The 18587-nt window shown below is 38.6% G+C and overlaps 5 protein-coding genes and 1 long non-coding RNA gene across 8 annotated transcripts in view; all 6 read left to right on the top strand.

The window, feature by feature from the left end:
• LOC111433164 (hydroxyproline O-galactosyltransferase GALT2-like) overlaps positions 1 to 2854 on the top strand; it is a 4594-nt gene extending 1740 nt beyond the window's left edge. The window contains exons 2-7 of the mRNA XM_023070120.1: positions 593 to 822; positions 979 to 1269; positions 1474 to 1602; positions 1742 to 1915; positions 2214 to 2321; positions 2410 to 2854. Of these exons, the coding sequence (XP_022925888.1) occupies positions 593 to 822; positions 979 to 1269; positions 1474 to 1602; positions 1742 to 1915; positions 2214 to 2321; positions 2410 to 2619 (1142 nt within the window). The 3' untranslated portion in view covers positions 2620 to 2854. The remainder of the gene's footprint in view (positions 1 to 592; positions 823 to 978; positions 1270 to 1473; positions 1603 to 1741; positions 1916 to 2213; positions 2322 to 2409) is intronic.
• The window catches only part of LOC111433177, an 18730-nt gene extending 1279 nt beyond the window's left edge, over positions 1 to 17451 (top strand). Inside the window, exons 2-3 of the long non-coding RNA XR_002708752.1 lie at positions 17238 to 17242; positions 17338 to 17451. This is a non-coding gene — a long non-coding RNA (uncharacterized LOC111433177). The remainder of the gene's footprint in view (positions 1 to 17237; positions 17243 to 17337) is intronic.
• Positions 4717 to 9134, top strand: LOC111433163 (CSC1-like protein ERD4). The gene is made up of 6 exons (XM_023070119.1): positions 4717 to 5244; positions 5335 to 5489; positions 5575 to 5850; positions 6578 to 7422; positions 8218 to 8473; positions 8586 to 9134. The coding sequence occupies exons 1-6, from the start codon at positions 4977 to 4979 to the stop codon at positions 8961 to 8963; spliced, it is 2178 nt and encodes a 725-aa protein (XP_022925887.1). The 5' UTR covers positions 4717 to 4976; the 3' UTR covers positions 8964 to 9134.
• Positions 9353 to 13760, top strand: LOC111433165. The gene is made up of 4 exons (XM_023070121.1): positions 9353 to 10157; positions 10956 to 11180; positions 11575 to 11955; positions 13076 to 13760. Exons 1-4 carry the CDS (start codon positions 9570 to 9572, stop codon positions 13538 to 13540), a joined length of 1659 nt encoding a protein of 552 aa, XP_022925889.1. The 5' UTR covers positions 9353 to 9569; the 3' UTR covers positions 13541 to 13760.
• On the top strand, positions 14695 to 17088 carry LOC111433172 (F-box protein SKIP19-like). Of its 2 annotated transcripts, XM_023070130.1 has the most exons (3): positions 14695 to 15189; positions 16047 to 16631; positions 16722 to 17088. In XM_023070130.1, exons 1-3 carry the CDS (start codon positions 14852 to 14854, stop codon positions 16726 to 16728), a joined length of 930 nt encoding a protein of 309 aa, XP_022925898.1. In that variant the 5' UTR covers positions 14695 to 14851; the 3' UTR covers positions 16729 to 17088. The 2 variants fall into 2 exon arrangements, with proteins under 2 accessions (XP_022925898.1, XP_022925897.1); XM_023070129.1 differs by having other exon boundaries at positions 16047 to 17088.
• A 363-nt stretch (positions 17452 to 17814) lies between the features above and the next one.
• The window catches only part of LOC111433303 (protein BREAST CANCER SUSCEPTIBILITY 1 homolog), a 7399-nt gene continuing 6626 nt past the window's right edge, over positions 17815 to 18587 (top strand). Inside the window, exons 1-3 of one of the 2 annotated variants that reach the window (XM_023070313.1) lie at positions 17815 to 17963; positions 18239 to 18292; positions 18391 to 18461. In XM_023070313.1, the coding sequence (XP_022926081.1) occupies positions 17908 to 17963; positions 18239 to 18292; positions 18391 to 18461 (181 nt within the window). In that variant the 5' untranslated portion in view covers positions 17815 to 17907. The remainder of the gene's footprint in view (positions 17964 to 18238; positions 18293 to 18390; positions 18462 to 18587) is intronic. The other variant, XM_023070314.1, reaches the window with a different exon arrangement.

The following is an 18587-nucleotide window of genomic DNA, read 5'->3' as shown; positions in this document are numbered from 1 at the left end:
TTTTTTTTTTTTTTTTTTTTTTTTTTTTTTTTTTTTTTTTTTTTTTTTTTTTTTTTTTTTTTTTGTCTTTCATCACTGGTGCATAATGACTACACATTATTGTTCTTCTCGATAACAATGGAAACTGGTAAATGAGGAAATATTTTCAGTTTGGTCCAGCTAAAAGAAGAGAACATTTTGAGCAAGATTAATTTTTTTCTGTACTGAACTTAGAGTTAGGAATCCTTAATTGGTTAGAGTCTTAGCCCGTTGTGAATTGGAGTCCTGATTCTAGACGGATTGTTGTCCTCATTAAAGTCTATTCTGGAATCCTAATATTCTCAGTCCTGATTCTTCACGTGCAGATGTAGCTTTCTAGCCCTGTTTTGAGAATGTTATAGCAGACTGGATGAAAGTTTATAACATTCTCCTGCTATAAATATTTTTCTTGTCATTTTGTTTTAAACTAATAGAAAGAAAAGCAATACCATTACGGTTAAATTGTGTACATCTCTACCCTCCAACACCTCAAGTATTTCATTCTTCTTCTAGCTGTGCTGTAGTACCAATACCATCTGACCTTTTGTTCCCTTTCAATTTTTTTCTTTGACAGTTGATGGACATCGTCGATGCGAAAAATGGTTGAGTAATGTTATAGATCCGAAAGAACCAAAAACAAACTCATGGTTCAAGAGATTCATAGGGAGGGAGCAGAAGCCAGAGGTGACCTGGCCATTTCCCTTTGTGGAGGGTAGATTGTTTATCCTAACACTACGTGCTGGTGTTGATGGATACCATATAAATGTTGGTGGTCGGCACTTGACTTCTTTTGCCTATCGCCCTGTAAGTATGTGGAGAAGAGGAGGATGCAGATAGCTATTTCACATTCTATTAATATTCATATGTTGTTGAAGTTTGTCTTACTGCTGTAGTTGGTATTGATAATCTCTCCCACGCTTTAATATTAATTTCTTATATATTTGTTGGACTTTTATTTAGGGATTTACGCTTGAAGATGCAACTGGATTAGCCGTTAAAGGAGACGTGGACATTCATTCTGCATATGGTACAGCTCTTCCTACTTCTCATCCAAGCTTCTCTCCCCAACGAGTTCTTGAGATGTCAGAGAAATGGAAAGCTCAGCCTTTACCCAAGGGATCCGTTTATCTTTTTATTGGTGTTCTATCTGCTACTAACCACTTTGCGGAGCGTATGGCTGTTAGGAAAACTTGGATGCAATCTCCATCTGTCAAGTCATCAAATGTAGTTGTTCGCTTCTTTGTTGCACTGGTATGACTCTTGTATTTGACATGTTGGATATTAACATGAAAGCTGAGTGGCTCCCACTCTAATGGAAGACTATGGCTCGTGTTCAGTCTTCCCATCTACTTTGGCACTCGGGATTACTTGGATCTCTACTTCATTTATGTTCTCTGATATTTATTTCCATCCTTGTTTTTTGTATTTCTTATCATGTATAAACTCACCATGTAGAATCCGAGGAAGGAGGTCAACGCTGTGCTGAAGAGCGAAGCTGCATACTTTGGTGATATTGTGATCTTGCCCTTCATGGACCGCTACGAGCTTGTTGTTCTAAAGACTATGGCTATATGTGAGTTTGGGGTGAGTTTGCGTTTTCCTTCTTCTGTTCATAATTGTTTGGATCTTCTTCATAGAACTTCGTAATATGAACTGAGTAGCGTTTGACCTTAGTGTATGTTGTTTTTCGATATGCGTGAACTAATCAACTCTCTCCTTGTAGGCTGTGAACTTGACGGCTTCGTATGTTATGAAATGTGATGACGACACCTTTGTGAGAGTGGAAACTGTTTTAAAACAGATCGAAGGCATTTCATCCAAGAGGTCCCTGTACATGGGCAATCTCAACCTCCTGCATCGCCCTCTCAGACATGGAAAATGGGCAGTCACGTATGAGGTAACTTACTTATCCCACTTTGATGTGAGCATCGGTTGGGAGGAGAGCTAAACATTCTTTATAAGGGTGTGGAAACCTCTCCTTAATAAAAGGAAAAGTCCAAAAAAGACAATATCCGCTAGCGGTGGATTGGCCGTTACACTTCCATTCCATTCCATTCCATTCCTATATCTTGTCACTTTAATTACAAAAAGTGGACCCACCCAACTCCTTTCCTTTAGTATACATTTATTATTGGTGGCCTATCACTTTTTTTCAATCTTTTATTATGCTAATGATTTATTTTGACCAATATCAGGAATGGCCGGAAGAAGTGTATCCTCCATATGCAAATGGGCCGGGATATATCATTTCCATTGACATTGCTAAATACATTGTGTCCCAACATGAGAACAGGAGCCTGAGGGTGAGTTTGTTGTAAGCCTTATTGCCTGTGTCTGTTTGTGTGTGGGTTCTTTGGTGTATTAAAAAAGGGATGTTTCGGAATGTGGCAGTTATTCAAGATGGAGGATGTGAGCATGGGAATGTGGGTGGAGCAGTTCAACAGCAGCGTGGCGATGGTCCAATACTCACACAACTGGAAATTCTGCCAGTATGGGTGTATGGAGGAGTATTTTACGGCACACTATCAGTCTCCTAGGCAGATAATCTGCCTGTGGGATAAGCTGGCGCGGGGACACGCTCACTGCTGCAACTTCAGGTGACCATTTTTCCACAATTTTCCGCCTCTGTATTTCTAGCCATGTTTATTGTATTATTATTTTTATTATTATTCAGTGTAGGCGTCATGAATTCAAACTATGATACACACTGTAATTGCTATCGTCATTATTATTATTTTTTGGTTTCACCAAGATGGGTGTTTTCCATGTATAGATTATGATGTGGAATGGGCATTTTGATATGTAATGTAGCTTGATTCCTCCATGTGATATGAAATATACTTGTGCCTTGGGTGTTGTTGTTAAATGGGCCTTGCTCCCCAACTCTTCTTCTTCTAAATTGGTCATTCTCCCAAAAGATAAAAGGAAAATACATAAAGCAATAGATTCCTTGGGCCCTCTTTTTTTGGTGTTGAAATGAATCTTAGTTTTAAAGATTTTGGAGCGCGTAATTCATGGCATTAATGAGTAGAAATGATAGGATAGGATGACCAATTTGCAAAAGAAAAGGATTTTATTTGATTTTTAGTAATATCACAAACCTTCTTTCCTTCACATTGGCTCTACCTTACCTATATACTTCTAAAATTCAAAATAATAATAATCACAATAATAATAACAACAATGAAAACAATGTGCTTCTATTATTTTTTTTTTTTTAAATTTAAAAACAACCCATAAACTTATTATTCTTCCCCATTCCCAACTTCACGTTTTTTTTTTTTAAAAAAAAAAAAAAAAAATTAAGAATAAACAAATACTTTTATGTGGATATAATACATATATTCGTACGTGACAAGGACCGTCCGACGTGTCAGTTACAAACTTGGTTTGTGTTCCTCCATTGTTGCACACACGACACCCGTCTGCCTCGCTGGCTCTCGCGTTGTCCGGACGCGTAATCAAAGATTAATGAGACAAAATTTACACATGGGGCCCACTTTATTGTCGGCAGCTCTGGAGCGTGTCATTCACGACAACCATTTCCCCAAAAAGTAAACGAAATTAAAGTAAAGCAAAGGTTTTCTTTTTATGGGGCCGTTACCACGGCCGTTGAACGCTCGCCGTTTTGATTCTATTGGGGCCACTCTCTGCGAGTACAGAATAATGCTTACTCGCTTCCATGTCTTCATGCCAGAGTAGCTCTCCACGTGGCGTGTGATTGGGACAGAGACGTGGGCAACGGTGTTGCTATTGGACTGTACTTTCTGAATTTGCAATCACGGAAAATCTATGACCCTAGCTTGTGCAATGTCGATAGTACCCTTTTTGCGTTTTTCAATAGACTAAATTATATATACACATAAAAATAATTTTTTTAAAAATAATATTTCCACATTTTATAAATATTTTAAAACTAACAAAAATTAGTTAAAAATTATTTGGTGCATAATATTAATAAATTACGTGAAGCAATTAATGAGTCAAAGCTTCAGAATTGCTTATTATACGGATCCATTTGATTAATTATTATTGTTATTGCTGCTATAATTGACATTGTTTCAATTATTATTTGAGACAATCAATTACAGTATTACAGCTGTAAATTTATTAAATTAATTTATAGTAATTTGAAAAAAATCTTTACAACATGTCCTAAAAAAAATTATTCTTTCTATAAAAAAACCCAACACAACACTGAGAAGAAAATGCAAAAATCAAACCATAAAAAGAATGGTTCGTCTTTCGTAAAGAAAAAATTGTCATTTTATGTATTTGGTCGTCCAAATAATAGAATCTAGCTTTCGATGATAATAATATAGATAAAAAAACAAAATAAATTAATTAATTGAAAAAATTAAGCTTATTAAAGCAACTTTACCTCTTAAAGTTTATTTCTTTTAATTGAAAAATGTTTTAAAAAGTGAATCCAAGACTCAATTTAATTATGTAATCTAAAACAAGGTGGAATTTTGAAAAATATATTACTAGAATTTCATTATAAATTATCCTCAAATTTGAATGTTGAAATATTACGTAAATTGAGGAATTTATACGATTGAAGGGAGAGGTGACTTTGGAGGCAAGGCACCTGATTCCAAAATAAATGGAAAGAAAAGAAGGTGTTTTTCGTCTCTTACACTTGTCCCCAGTCCTGTCCCCAGTCCTGTCCCGTCGCCTTCAATCCCTCTCTTTCCGCCTTATCCGCTTCTCTACAGTGCACACTCTGATTTCTGAGCTCACTCTTTCTCCACGCCGTCCCATTTGTTATAAATATCCCACCTCCAACCACCGTTTTTTAACGGCTACTTTGTCCCTCTTTGAATGACCCCAAAAAGAAACCCTTAAAAGCTATAAGATAATTCTGAGTGTGGTGAAGTTTCTCGAGGTGGGTTTCTCCAGATTCACTCAGGACTTGAAGGATTTGGGCGGATTTGGGGTTTTAGAGACACACCCAGATGGATTTCTCTTCGTTTTTGGTGTCCTTAGGGACGTCTTTTGTGATATTTCTTGTTTTGATGCTTGTTTTCGCTTGGCTTTCTTCAAATCCTGGCAACCATGTCATTTATTACCCAAATCGGATTCTCAAGGGTCTGGATCCGACCGTCGGGTCCAGGACACGGAGCCCATTTGCTTGGATTAAGGAAGCTCTGTCTTCTTCTGAGAAGGACGTGATTTCGATGTCGGGAGTTGATTCTGCTGTCTACTTTGTGTTTTTATCCACTGGTTTGTCTTTCTTTCTTTTTCACTTGCACGTTTTAGCTTCAAAGGTTGTTGGATTCTTATTCTTTTGCTGCCCTGTTTCTTCTTTTCCAGTGCTGGGGATTTTTGTGTTGTCTGCCGTTGTTCTTCTGCCAGTTCTTATTCCGGTTGCTGCTACTGATGATGGTATCAAGAATGCTAAAAAGAATGATACCCTAAGTGTTGGGACTTTCAATGAACTTGACAGATTATCTATGGGGAATGTGAATGTAAGCAACATTAATGTATCAAGAATTTTGGAGGGTTGGCCTTTCTTTGTTGTTTTGGTTCTTAGATTTGAGTTTTGATGTGCAGCTGGGGAGTAATCGTCTTTGGGCCTTCTTATTAGCTACCTACTGGGTTTCCTTTGTGGCATATTACTTGACATGGAAAGCTTATAATCATATCTCAGCTCTGAGAGCTGAAGCTTTAATGACTCCTGAAGTGAAGGCTGAACAATTTGCCATTGTTGTTAGAGATATCCCTCCAGTTCCTCAAGGTCAAACTAGGAAGGAACAAGTTGATTCCTTTTTTAGGAAGATCTATCCCGATACGTTCTATCGATCGATGATCGTTACAGACAACAAAGAGGTTGGTTTGACGTTTTTTAATCGTTACAGACAACAAAGAGTTGAGTTTGTTGTGTATTTGCATTGTCGTGTATGGTTTTTTGGGCTGAAGCCTCTCTTTATGAGATCCCACGTTGGCAGGGGAGGGGAACGAAACATTCCTGGTAAGAGTGTGGAAACCTCTCCCTAGTGGACTCGTTTTAAAACTGTGAGGTTGATGACGATACGTAACGGGCCAAAGCGGACAATATCTGCTAACCGTGTGAGCTTAGGCGGTTACAAATGGTATTAAAGCTAGACACCGGTGATGTGTCGGCAAGGACGCTAGGCCCTCAAGAGGGTGGATTGTGAGATCCCACGTTGGTTGGAGAGGGGAACAAAACATTCCTCGTAAGGGTGTGGAAACCTTTCTCTAGTAGACACGTTTTAAAACCGTGAGGCTGATGGCGATACGTAATGGGCCAAAGCGGGCAATATCTACTAGCGGTGGGATTGGGCTGTTTGTTACAAGTGGTACCAGAGGCAGACATCAGACGGTGTGCCAGCGAGGACGCTAGCCCCCAATGGTGGGGATGAATTGTGAGATCCTATAACGGTTGGAGAGGGGATCGAAGCATTCCTCGTAAGGGTGTGGAAACCTTTCCCTAGTAGACGCGTTTTAAAATCATGAGGCTACAGCAATACGTAACGGGCCACGGTCCACATGTGATTTATATTTGACGTATTGTAAATGTTCAAATGACAAGCAGGTTAATAAGTTGTGGGAGGAGCTGGAAGGCTACAAGAGGAAGCTCGAACGATCCGAAGCAGCATTTGCAGCTTCAAAAACCGAAGCCAAGCCAGAAGGTACAAAACCAATGCATAAAACTGGCTTCCTTGGTCTTATAGGGGAAAAGGTTGACAGCATAGAATTCTACTCCCAGAAGATCAATGAGCTTGTCCGAAATTTGGAATCTGAACAAAAGACCACTCTCAGAGAGAAGCAGAAGAATGCTGCTTTCGTCTTCTTCAATAACCGAGCAACTGCAGCTTCTGCAGCGCAAAACTTGCACGCGAAAATCGTCGATAAATGGACCATTCTAGCAGCTCCCGAGCCCCGCCAGCTTATCTGGCCTAATCTTTATATAGACTTTATCCAGAGGCAAGTTCGGCAGTATGTTGTGTATGTCATTGTGGCACTGATGATTTTCTTCTACATGATTCCAATTGGTATCATTTCTGCCATTACTACACTCAATAACTTGACTAAGTTGCTGCCATTTTTGAAGCCAGTTGTGAACATAAATGCAATCAAAATAGTATTAGAAGCCTACTTGCCTCAATTAGCTTTGATTATCTTCTTGGCTGTGCTGCCCAATTTACTGCTTTTACTATCTAAATCTGAGGGAATTCCTTCAGAGGGACATGCTGAGAGGGCTGCTTCCGGGAAATATTTCTATTTCACTGTGTTGAATGTTTTCCTTGGAGTCACTTTGGGTGGTGCACTGTTTAAAACATTCAAGGACATTCAGAAGGATCCAAACTCTCTTGTTCCCTTGTTGGCTAGCAGTCTCCCAGGCAGTGCAACTTTCTTTCTTACCTTTGTGGCTCTCAAGTAAGCTTCTCATTCTAAGATCCTTCGATTTCGTTGTTTCGTCTTTCGCTCTTTGTGTAGCCTTACTTTTGTTCCATTTTCTATATATCATGCATATATTAGTGATCATCTACATCTGTGAGAGGGGAATGAAACATTCCTTATAAGGGTTGGGTTGCCTCTCCCTAGTAGATGCGTTTTAAAACTATGAGGCTGACGGTGATATGTAACGAGCCAAACGGACAATATTTGCTAGCGGTGGGCTTGGACTTTACTAATGATATTAGAGCTAGACACCGTTTGGTGTGCCAGCGAGGATGCTGACCCCGAAAGCGGTGGAAGGTGGATTGTGAGATCCCATATCGGTTGGAGGGGGTGTTTTTGGAGGGGGAATGAAACACTTCTTATAAGGGTGTAGTAGACACGTTTTAAAACCAATGAGGCTTAAAGCGATACGTAACGGGCCAAAGTGGACAATATTTGCTAGCAGTGGGTTTGGGTTGTTACTAATGATATTAGAGCTAGACACCGTGCGGTGTGCTAGAGAGAACGCTAGTCCCCAAGGGGACATCGGTTGAAGAGGAGAATGAAACATTCCTTATAAGGGTGTGATAATCTCTCCCTAGTAGACGTGTTTTAAAACTGTGAAGCTAATGGCGATACGTAACGGAGCAAAGTGGACAATATTTCTTTGCAGTGGGTTTGAGCTATTACAAGAACAATCATGTTGATACCCTTAGTGGTTCTCTATTTCTAAAGAGTGTAGCTTAAGACTCTAAATTTATCGACTGATTTCGAGTCTGTTTTGCTTGTTAGGTTCTTCGTTGGTTACGGTCTCGAACTATCTAGGATAGTTCCTCTTATCATATTCCATTTGAAGAAGAAATTCCTTTGCAAATGTGAAGCTGATGTGAAGGATGCTTGGACTCCTGGTGACTTTGGTTATGGAACTAGAATTCCGGGTGACTTGCTCATTTTTACCATAGGCCTATGCTACTCCATCATGACACCTTTGATCATCCCGTTTAGCGTCATATACTTCGGTCTTGGATGGCTTATTCTTCGGAATCAGGTAACGTAAAACAATCGTAAAACCGAGTGGCAAACTGTAACGACTGTGTCGATGTGTTCTGTCTTTTGGACATTGCTTTGTTATTGTGTTAACGTATGACCTTGTTTTACAGGCACTCAAAGTTTATGTTCCTGCTTATGAGACATATGGAAGAATATGGCCTCATATATTCAACCGTATCATAGCATCACTCTTGTTGTACCAACTTACCATGTTCGGTTTCTTCGGGGTGAAGAAATTCTTCTACGCTCCGATCTTAATTCCGCTCCCCATAATTTCCTTGATATTTGCCTTCATTTGTCACACTAAATTCTACCGAGCTTTTGCCGATACTGCTCTCGAAGTCACTTGTAATGAGTTGAAGGAAGTTCCGAACATGGAGCAAGTGTTTAGATCGTTCGTTCCACCAAGTTTGAGCTCCGAGAAAGTCGATGACGACCAATTTGAAGATGCACGGTCTCAGGCTTCAAGAACAGGATCATTTGCTTAGTAGAATTTTCGATGTTCGTGCTTTAACAATAGATCTTGTGTAAAAGTCATGAAAAATGTTGATTGTTTGCATTAGGGATCAAGACGTTTAGGTTGTGAAAGGCAAATCGTGTGTAAAAGAAGAATGAATGTTCTATAGCAATTTTCAATGTATAGTATATTTGATAATTGATTTTTTCGTTTTTAAAATTCAGCTTATAAACAAAATCTTTTACTAAACCAATAACAAATATTTATAATCGAATTTCATTTGAAAACGATCAACGAAATGATTTTTATTTCTATTTGTTTCAAAGACGACATGGACTTTAGACTGTTAAAGCGATGACTTAATCTGTAAGAATAATAATTTTGGGCAAAGCAAATTATAAACAAAAAAGAGGTGCGGTAAGCTCATCATATTCAGCGTTTTCCCCCCTAAAAGGAGCTTGTACTTGTTGTGCCTTGTGCGCTACAAACAATTGAATTTGGAGATGCAAATTGGCGCCGCCTTGGGGAAGCATCCCAGTTAAACCGCGCCTAAATTCCTCACGAAACAGCTTTCTGCGATTCTTACAAAGATCGCGGTGGGCTTCGATTTTGAATTTGCAAAGAAAAACTCAGTGAAATGCCTTCGTCTTCTCTGTTCTTCGGACCCCCAGAAATGGTTGTCAAGAATCGCTTTCTGGGTTTCCTTATTTGGCAGTCCATTCCTTCAACCATCGTCTTCTTCCTCTTCAAAATCTTCATTTCACCCATTTCTTCTGTTTCTGTTAGCGATTCAAGTGGGTCTGGGAACCCATCAGCCCCTTTTGCTTCATTGCTCACTGGGTTCCTTACTTTTCTTACATTTCATCTCTCTCAACTCCTCTTCTCTGCTTCACTCTCCCTTCTTGCTTCGCCCCAGCTCGAACGACCTGCCGCGCCGCTCGAGCTCGCTTTTGTGCTCGTTCGGTTTCTTGTGGTTTCAGGCGGCGACAATGCCTCATCGGCGTCGGCTTCCAAGGATTTTCGCCGTCGGGCGATGGTTTCGTTCTATCTGGTGCTGTTTGTAGTGGCAACTGCCGTTTCGGGTTCCTTGGCGGCGGTTTCTACATGTTGGGGGAAAACAGATGGTCTTAGCAGTGCGTGGCATACGGGTCTTTTGATGGGTTTGATTTATGGCCTTTTCTATGTCTACAAGAAGAGATGGGTTCTAACGTTTCCAATCATACAGGTTACCTTTTGGTCCTTGGTTTGTAATTTTAATCAGAATCATTCTCATCTTCTGTTTGGGAACTATATTGAGTAAGTATATGTATGTCTTAGGATGCATAAGAAAAGAACGTGGAGATTTTGAGTGCTGCACACCTTACTGCTTCTTTGGGTATCACTTATGGTTAATTTGTATAGGTTTTTCTGTAAATGCGTTTCTTTCAGAGTTGTCTGTCGTTAATTGTTTATGGTCACAATTATGCATATCTGTTCATTTTGAAGATTTCTCTATACAATCATTAGCTCGCTAAGTGTCTGTGAGATCCACGTCGGTTGGAGGGGAACGAAACATTCTTTCTAAAGGGTGTGGAAACCTTTCCCTAGTAGACACGTTTTAAAACCGTGAGACTGACGGTGATACGTAACGGGCCAAAATAGACAATATCTAGTAGTGGTGGACTTATGTTGTTACAAATGGTATCGAAGCCAGACATCAGGCGGTGTGCCAGCGAGGATGCTGGCCCCCAAGAGGGGTGGATTGTGAGATCCCACATCGGTTGGAGAGGGGAATGAAGCATTTCTTATAAGGGTGTGGAAACCTTTCCCTAACAGACGCGTTTAAAACCGTGAGGCTGACGGCTATACGTAACGTGTCATAACAGACAATATCTGCTAGCAATGGGCTTAGGCGTTCTTTGTTCAGTAGAATTTAAGCTACCGTATTTACTTCACGACTTATCTTTGATATTTGTGTTCTTGCATGTTTCATGGTCAAATTTTCAAACCTCCTTTTACTGATTGCAACTATTTTTATCAACAGCGTCCCCCATTTTTCAGTTTTAAGATGGGGTTTCCGTCAGCTACCATGTTGGCTTCCAAACTTTCTGCTGCAGCTTTCCTATTTTCAGCGGTATTAATGGCGCTTCTGCCGGATCAACTTAAGAGCAATGCTACAGTCGGGAAATTCATTGCTAACCAGGCCATTCTATTCATTGGAAGCTTTGCAGTATTTCTCTCTTGGGAATTGACTCACCACTTACATCGGGTTAGTTCATTGTTCATATATTATGTCAATGGCATTATAATCTCATGCTTTATTTCGTTGTCAATTTTTATGTTCTACAATTTCTTGGAGAACGACAAGTTTTGACATCATGTATCTTAATCATGCACACTCTTGACTAAGTGGGTTCTCTGGTCATGTTTTTCCTCTGAATTATGTCAGTGTCGCAACAATCCTTATCATAGGGTTGTTCAAGGGTTCAAAAGTTTCGAAGTTTAGGAGCATAATTGAAACTTTGGAACGGGAGTCTATCCCGTCCATCTTATAGGGAAGAAAACGAGAGGTTTTATGCTTCAGATGGACTAGATTTGGTTATGACAGAGCTAGAGACTTAACTCCAGTTTTATGCTTCACTGTGTGTATTTTATAATTTTAGGTTCTACACACCAAGAGGTTTGCTTTTGCACCTCCAAAGGGATCTGCAGCTGTGGAAACAAATCCGAGCGAGTACCTCTTTGCAGCGTTGGACGACAGCAACCCAGGGTCTCTTTTGCAATATCTTGCATTTCTTGATCTCTGTATGGTTTGTGAGACTAATGTCGATATATGGCGAAGAGCTGCATTTTTTGAAGAATCGGGCGAGACGTACAAGCGAGTTGTATCCATATCATTGAGGCCTCTGGAGCAGTTTGCCCTGAACTTGGGTGAAGGTTTGGAAGGTGCTGTGGACGTAACCTCCCAACTATCCAAACAGTTATTACCGCCAAAGGACTCTCACTTCGACTTGAAACAATTGGAAACTCTCAAGAACTTTCAGGTTGGGTATATATTTTGATTGCACTATAACTATTCTCTTCATTGCTTATTTCATTTTTATTTAGTTTTGTTGGAGGAGGGGCAGGGGCTGTTTTGAATCTCCATGGGAGTTCTGCAGTGTTGTAGGTTTTTCTGGATTGGAATCAGTGTCAACTCTGTTCTTATCATGCATGATATCTAAGTATTATGGTACACATTTTATGTAGTTTTGTTCATGACTGCACAAGACCAATATTGGAATCTTATGCATGATATCTAAGCCATGTTTATGAATACCAAGTGAAACGGTTTAAACGTTAGTGTGAGATCCCACATTGGTTGGAGAGGAGAACGAAAGATTACTTGTAAGGGTGTGAAAATCTCTCCTTAACAGATGTGTTTTAAAATCTTAAGGGGAAGCCCATAAGAAAAAACCCAAAGAGGACAATATCTGCTAGCAGTGGACTTTGGGCAGTTACAAATGGTACCAAAGCCAGTCATCCGGTGGTGTGTCAATGAGGACGTTGGGCCCTCAAGAGGGGTGGGTTGTGAGATCCCACATCGGTTGGAGAGGGGAACGAAGCATTCCTTATAAGGGCGTGGAAACCTCTCCTTAGCATATGCGTTTTAAAATCTTGAGGGGAAGCCTAGAAGGGAAGGCCCAAAGAGAACAATATTTACTAGCGGCTAGCGAATCACCAGGTGGTGTGCTAGTGAAGGATGTTGGGCTCCAAGGGGGATGGATTGTGAGATCCCACATCGGTTGGAGAGGGGAACAAAGTATTCCTTGTAAGAGTATGGAAACCTCTCTCTAGTAGATGCGTTTTGGGATGATATCTACTAAAAGTTGACTTGGGCTAAGCATATTTTTACCAGATGCATATAAAAAAATGGACGCAAACAAACTCAATTCACTTTCAAATTCTTATGCTTGCCCGATGTAGAAGACAGCATGACCATTATATTTCTGTTCTTATCATATGGGGCCTCCTCATGGCATCTGTATCTAAGAGCAGCCACTGTGATCCTGTCCTATCTATCTCGTCTTTATTTTGCTTGAATTTGTGTTCTTTACCCATTCGTTACTGTGAACATCTGTGTGGCTATTGGATATAACCGATGATGCTTGCTAAACTTTGCAGGTGTATGCATGGTGTGCCCGAGCGGTTTCTATGTTGACCGCACGCTCACATGTGGAAGATCAATTTGGGGTTGCGCAGCTCTCTGGTAGTAATGCTACTGTTATGTCAACACTGTTGTCTTGCCTGCTTGCTGTTGAGGTGCTGATGGGGAAGAAGACTTGTATACAATCTTCAAACGATCTATTTGGCCCGGCCGGTATCAAATGGGCAACATCAAGTATTAGAAGAGTAGATTCTTCAGTTGGTAAAAAGAAAAGCGGTCCGCTGCATTCGAACGCATATGCAATTGCAGACGTATTGAGGGCGTCGATCTATCTCATTGTTTCTGCATTCCATGACGAGATGCTGAACAGTGCCAAGTCGGGTGTTCTTGAGAAAGATTGGATCACTTATGAAAAGCTCCCTTTCGGTACTCGCGAGTTGCTTCTGCAAAAATTGCATATTTTCTTGGACTTCGAAGCTTAGATAAAAGGGTGAAGTCGTCATCATTTTCCCGTTTGCGCCCCGTTCATCGAGTTATACCGAACCACCTTTAAGGCAGTTTTGTTGTGTTTGTTTCTGAAGTGTTGTAGCTGGAATATGAAGAGAGCTTGTTAGACTAATGAAAGTTCACAAACTAAGTTGGTAATTCTTAATACATTGCCCTTTATAAACACCAATCTTTCAGCTTGAATATGTCTTTTTTTTGACAACCCTTGGAATTTCATAGCTGCTACTTAGCTTTAGTTTTTAGAGTAGAATTGTAACCGTCCAAGCTAACAGATATATGACAGGTATTGTTCTTTTTGGGTTTCCTCCATCCCCTTCTCTTCAAGGTTTGAAAACGTGTTTGCTAGGAAGAGGTCTACTGAGTCCTTGCAGGTATATTGCCTAGTGGTTGACTCTAATACCAATTGTAATAGCTCAAACCTTGAGCAAATATTGTCATTTTTTGACGAGCAAATATTGTCATTTTTTTATTTTCTCTTTCGACCTTCTCTCCAAGATTTTGAAACGTGTCTGTTGGGAAGAGGTTTTCATGCAGTAATGTTTCGTTTTCTCCTCCAAATCGACGTGGGATTTTATATATTTATAAAAAAAATTTATTTATTTTTTTTTTTTGCAAAATCCATGTGAGGTTTAAATGTTTTCTAGATTTTTTTTTTCATGTCTTAAAGGATATAATGTAACTTTATTTTTAAAATAATGTATGTTTTTTTTTCATAAAAAACTAATGATTATATTAATTTATATCTTAAATTTTTTTAATAATGGAAGGAATTTAAACTATTATTTTTCACAAAATCACCTAAATTAATTTATTTTTCAATAAACAAAAATGATGTAATTATTTCCAAATAAGGTAAAAAAAAAAAATAGAGGAAGATGATAGTAGTGAAAAAGGTGATTCTTACATTTTGTCTAATATAGATTAATTATTTAATTTTTAATTTTTTTTATAATAAATTGTCTAAATTAATTATTTAATTATTAATTTTTTTTTTATAATAAATTGTCTAAATTAATTATTCATTAATATTTATGATTTAAATGGATATAATTATTTAGAAATTCGATTAAACAGTGGGGTAAATATTCTTTTTATTTATTTATTTATTATAATTTAACCGTTTTGCAAGTGCTGCCCATTAAAATTACAGAAAGGCAAAGTTACTTGGATGCGATTAATGCGAGCAGCATCTTTTCGCATTCTCTCATCCAAACCCTAGTTCATACTCGAGGGCATTTCAATCTCCATCCCAAAATTCCTCTGTTGGTTTCAATTATTTTCTGCTCATGGCCATGGAATCGAATTCCAGCCCTAATTCGTTAGGAGAGGAAGCGAGGAACTGGCTTGAACTGCCTGCAGATGTCACGTCTATGATTCTGCTGAAGTTAGGCCCCGTTGATATTCTCACCAACGCTCAAGACGTTTGCTCTTCGTGGCGTAAGATCTGTGAGGACCCTCTCATGTGGCGCGTCGTCGATATGCGCTATTCCGGTGATTGGTGGGACATGGACTACGATTTGGAGGAGATGTGCAGGCAGGCTGTTGACCGTAGTTGTGGCCAATTGATTTACATTAAAATTGAGCATTTTGGCACCGATGATTTGCTCCAGTATATTACTCAGAGGTATGTTATTGTTTAATTTTAGTATCACTATCTTAGATTTTCGTAAGGTTCTCTTGTTGGAACTATAGGATAGAGATAAATCAACCTAAAATCTCTACTGTAATGGAATAGCGTTGGATGTTCTGGCCATTACGTAAACGTGCTGTTTCAATTTTATTTTTCAAACGTGCTGCTCTATTTGTTTTGTTCTAGTTTTTATAATTTAAAATCTGCTTTTGTTCTTTGTTATTTTATGTTTCTGTAATGCACATGTCTAACGTGAAAGCATACAGACAAACGAATAAGGGCGAACATACAGGACCAAAATTGAAACTGAACCATTTATATGGCTTTGTATAGATTAGTATATATATATATATATTTAATTCATTTATTGCATGTAATAATCAGTTTATGGATAGATAATCTGCCTTACGTTATCTTATGATGTAGAGGGTGACAAGTTTGATGTGAAGCTTAGAATCAGTTTTCTCTGACCTGAGACAGGGAACCTAATTGCCAGCTCTTGCTCTGCAATTTCTTGTGGAAATTCTATTTCATTTTTTTCCCATCACAGTTGTCAAATATTTTATTAAAATTCTTCTTCCCGTGGCACGGATATTGGAAGTTCAACCCAATGAACATGGAGCATATGCAATGCCATTAGTTTGTCTTATCTTGGTCTCCCATTTAATAGAGAAGAAAATTTTCACCAGTAAGAAAGGAGAGGGGCCTCTTGTAAGTCATGGGAGACTGGAAGATTCTCTCGGGCTATTTCTTATGGACAAAGCTCTGATGGTTTATGTGTTTATGTGGTGTCTTGATTTTGAATTTGTCTTTTCTTGATTTTGACGGTTCCATATATTAATTTGTTGCAGTTCAAATCAACTTAGAGAACTCCGCCTTGTATATTGCAATCGCATCTCAGACGAGGGATTGATTAAAGCAGTTTCAAAACTTCCCTTGTTGGAGGATCTTGAGATATCTTTCGGTTCATTTGATGTGGAAACTTTGGAAACTCTTGGTCAATGTCGCCCTCTTCTGAAATCACTAAAACTGAACCGTCAGTTTTACAGACGGGTGGAATGTGATAAGGGAGCCCTTGCTATTGCTGAAAATATGCCTAATCTACGTCACCTTCAGATATTTGGCAACAGCCTTACTAATAGGGGCTTGGAGGCCATTCTTGATGGTTGTCCTGACTTAGAATCTCTTGATTTACGCCAGTGTTTCAATTTGAATTTGGCGGGACAGTTGGGTGCAAAATGTTCTGAGAAAATAAAAAATTTACGGTTGCCTCATGATCCCACTGATGACTATGAATTTTCAACCGAAATTGTTGAATATGGTGATGATTATGAGGAGGATTATGGTTACCCTTTTGGCTTGTCTGACACCGATTTATTGACTGATGACGACGACTATTATGAATTCTCAGGGGGCAGCGATTTCTCTGACTATACAGACTTGTATTTTTATTGAAGGTTCGGTTTTAGAAGCATAGTGAGAGAAAACCCTGGTCTGCCTAATATCGCTTGCTGCCCCCTCTGCCAATGGTAGTTGGTCCAATGAGCCTAGCAACTGCTGAACTGCAAGAGAGAAGAATGAGAGGCTCTGTTTCCACTAGAGTAAGTAATTTTGTTGTTCTCTTCTACATGCAATAAGTAAAAGCCTAAAACAACTTCTGGGTATCTTCATTTTGTGTGTTTATAGATGAAGATAATTCTAGGAAGTCTAAGAAACATATCAAAACTCAACTAACCAAGTGATATGTTGTAAAGTCACTAGTTCACGTGTCAAATATGCTTGTTTATACTTGTACTAATCGATTTTATGCTATATCACTTGGATTGTAAAATGTTGATATATCTTGCAATGTATAGTGGTTATTTTATAAATTTGTGTTGCTCGTTTGATTGATATCTCACAGATGATGGTGGAGATTCCAGTGATTAGATATGCTGCCCTTTTTTTTTTTTTCATTTCTTAACACCGTTGTTAGTTTGCAATATTCAAATAATATTCATCCTTATTCTTCTTTGTCGATGAAGACGAGAATTGCAACGGAGGCAGCGTTGAGAAAAGATTTGATATGATTGTTTTATGACTTGAGGTCCAAAAAAATCTTTAGTACCTATGAATTAGGAGGGGCTGCTCTCATGGAAGAAGAATGAAATAGTATTTGATTGGCATTTAGAGAATACTAATTCTCAGCTTCCTGTCATCCTCATGAGTGGAAGAACAAGGCAGCAAGAACACTTCGGCAAAACAACAAATGAATTATATCCTTCAAATGAATTATACAAAATTAAAGTTCTGAACTTTCACGATTAGATTCTATTTTCAATGTTATGTTTTGATCTCTAAAAGAAAAAAGAAATATTTATAAATAAATTTATATATTGTAGTTATTAATTTTTTGTGTGGATAAAGTTAAAATATTTTTAATTCTATGTTAAAACTATTCAAAGTTATGGCGGAGATAATGATACAAATCTAACCCGTGGGCCGCGATTCCGCTAAACAGTGTCTCAAGAAAATTTAAAAAGAATTAAAAACAAAAAGGCGCGCGCCGGTTTCGCGTAAAAATTCAAAGATATATATAGAGGTAGAATTTTCGCGCCTCGGCATCGTCTTCTTCTACGTTTTCGTTCAAAGCCGACATTTCCACTGCTTCGTACCTCAATCCCCTCTTCACTACGTTTTACTTGGGTATATTATTCTTGACTGGTTCTCTCAATGGGGGATCCCAGCCATCTGGAGAAGATGGGAATAGAGCTTAAATGCCCAATTTGGTAACCCTTCTCCCTCCTCTCAATTTCTTGAATGCTATAATCATCTATCTCTCTCTACTTCTTTCTTTGCGTTGAGTTTCGTTTTCTCCCAAGAAAATTGATAAGGATACGAGAAACTCTGTTGCATTTACTTTTTCTCTTAGCGGCGAATTGGGATAATTTTCAGATTATGTTTCTATGGATTTGTTTGTTGATGATGTATATTTATCTGATTTATGTGCATTCATCTTGGTTTTTGCTACTTCTATCGCTATTTTGCCGGAAATTGTCTATAGTCTGAGTCTTTTGAACTCTGCCGCTTCACTCGGATGCAACCACATATTCTGCTTGTAAGCCTCTCAACACAATCGCTTTTCATTCCTATTTAATTATTTGTAAAGGCGTTAGTGAAGGAAGTTCTCTAAACTCTCATTTCTTTGAATTTCAGTGTATGTATAGAGAAATCAATGAAATCGGGTTCGAACTGCCCAGTTTGTAAGGTGCCTTATCGGCGAAGAGGTATGATTTCATTAACATTTGGATGTCTTAAACTGCATATATATCTCCGTTTTATGAATAAAACAGACGTGCATATTCTGTCTTTTTTTTTTTTTTTTTTTTTTTTTTTTTTTTTTTTTTTTTTTT

Source organism: Cucurbita moschata, unplaced genomic scaffold (assembly GCF_002738365.1).
Source record: "Cucurbita moschata cultivar Rifu unplaced genomic scaffold, Cmos_1.0 Cmo_Scf00041, whole genome shotgun sequence".
Classification (NCBI taxonomy): Eukaryota; Viridiplantae; Streptophyta; class Magnoliopsida; order Cucurbitales; family Cucurbitaceae; genus Cucurbita; species Cucurbita moschata.
Note: the sequence above shows the minus strand (reverse complement) of the source record. Positions and strands in the feature narration are given on the sequence as shown.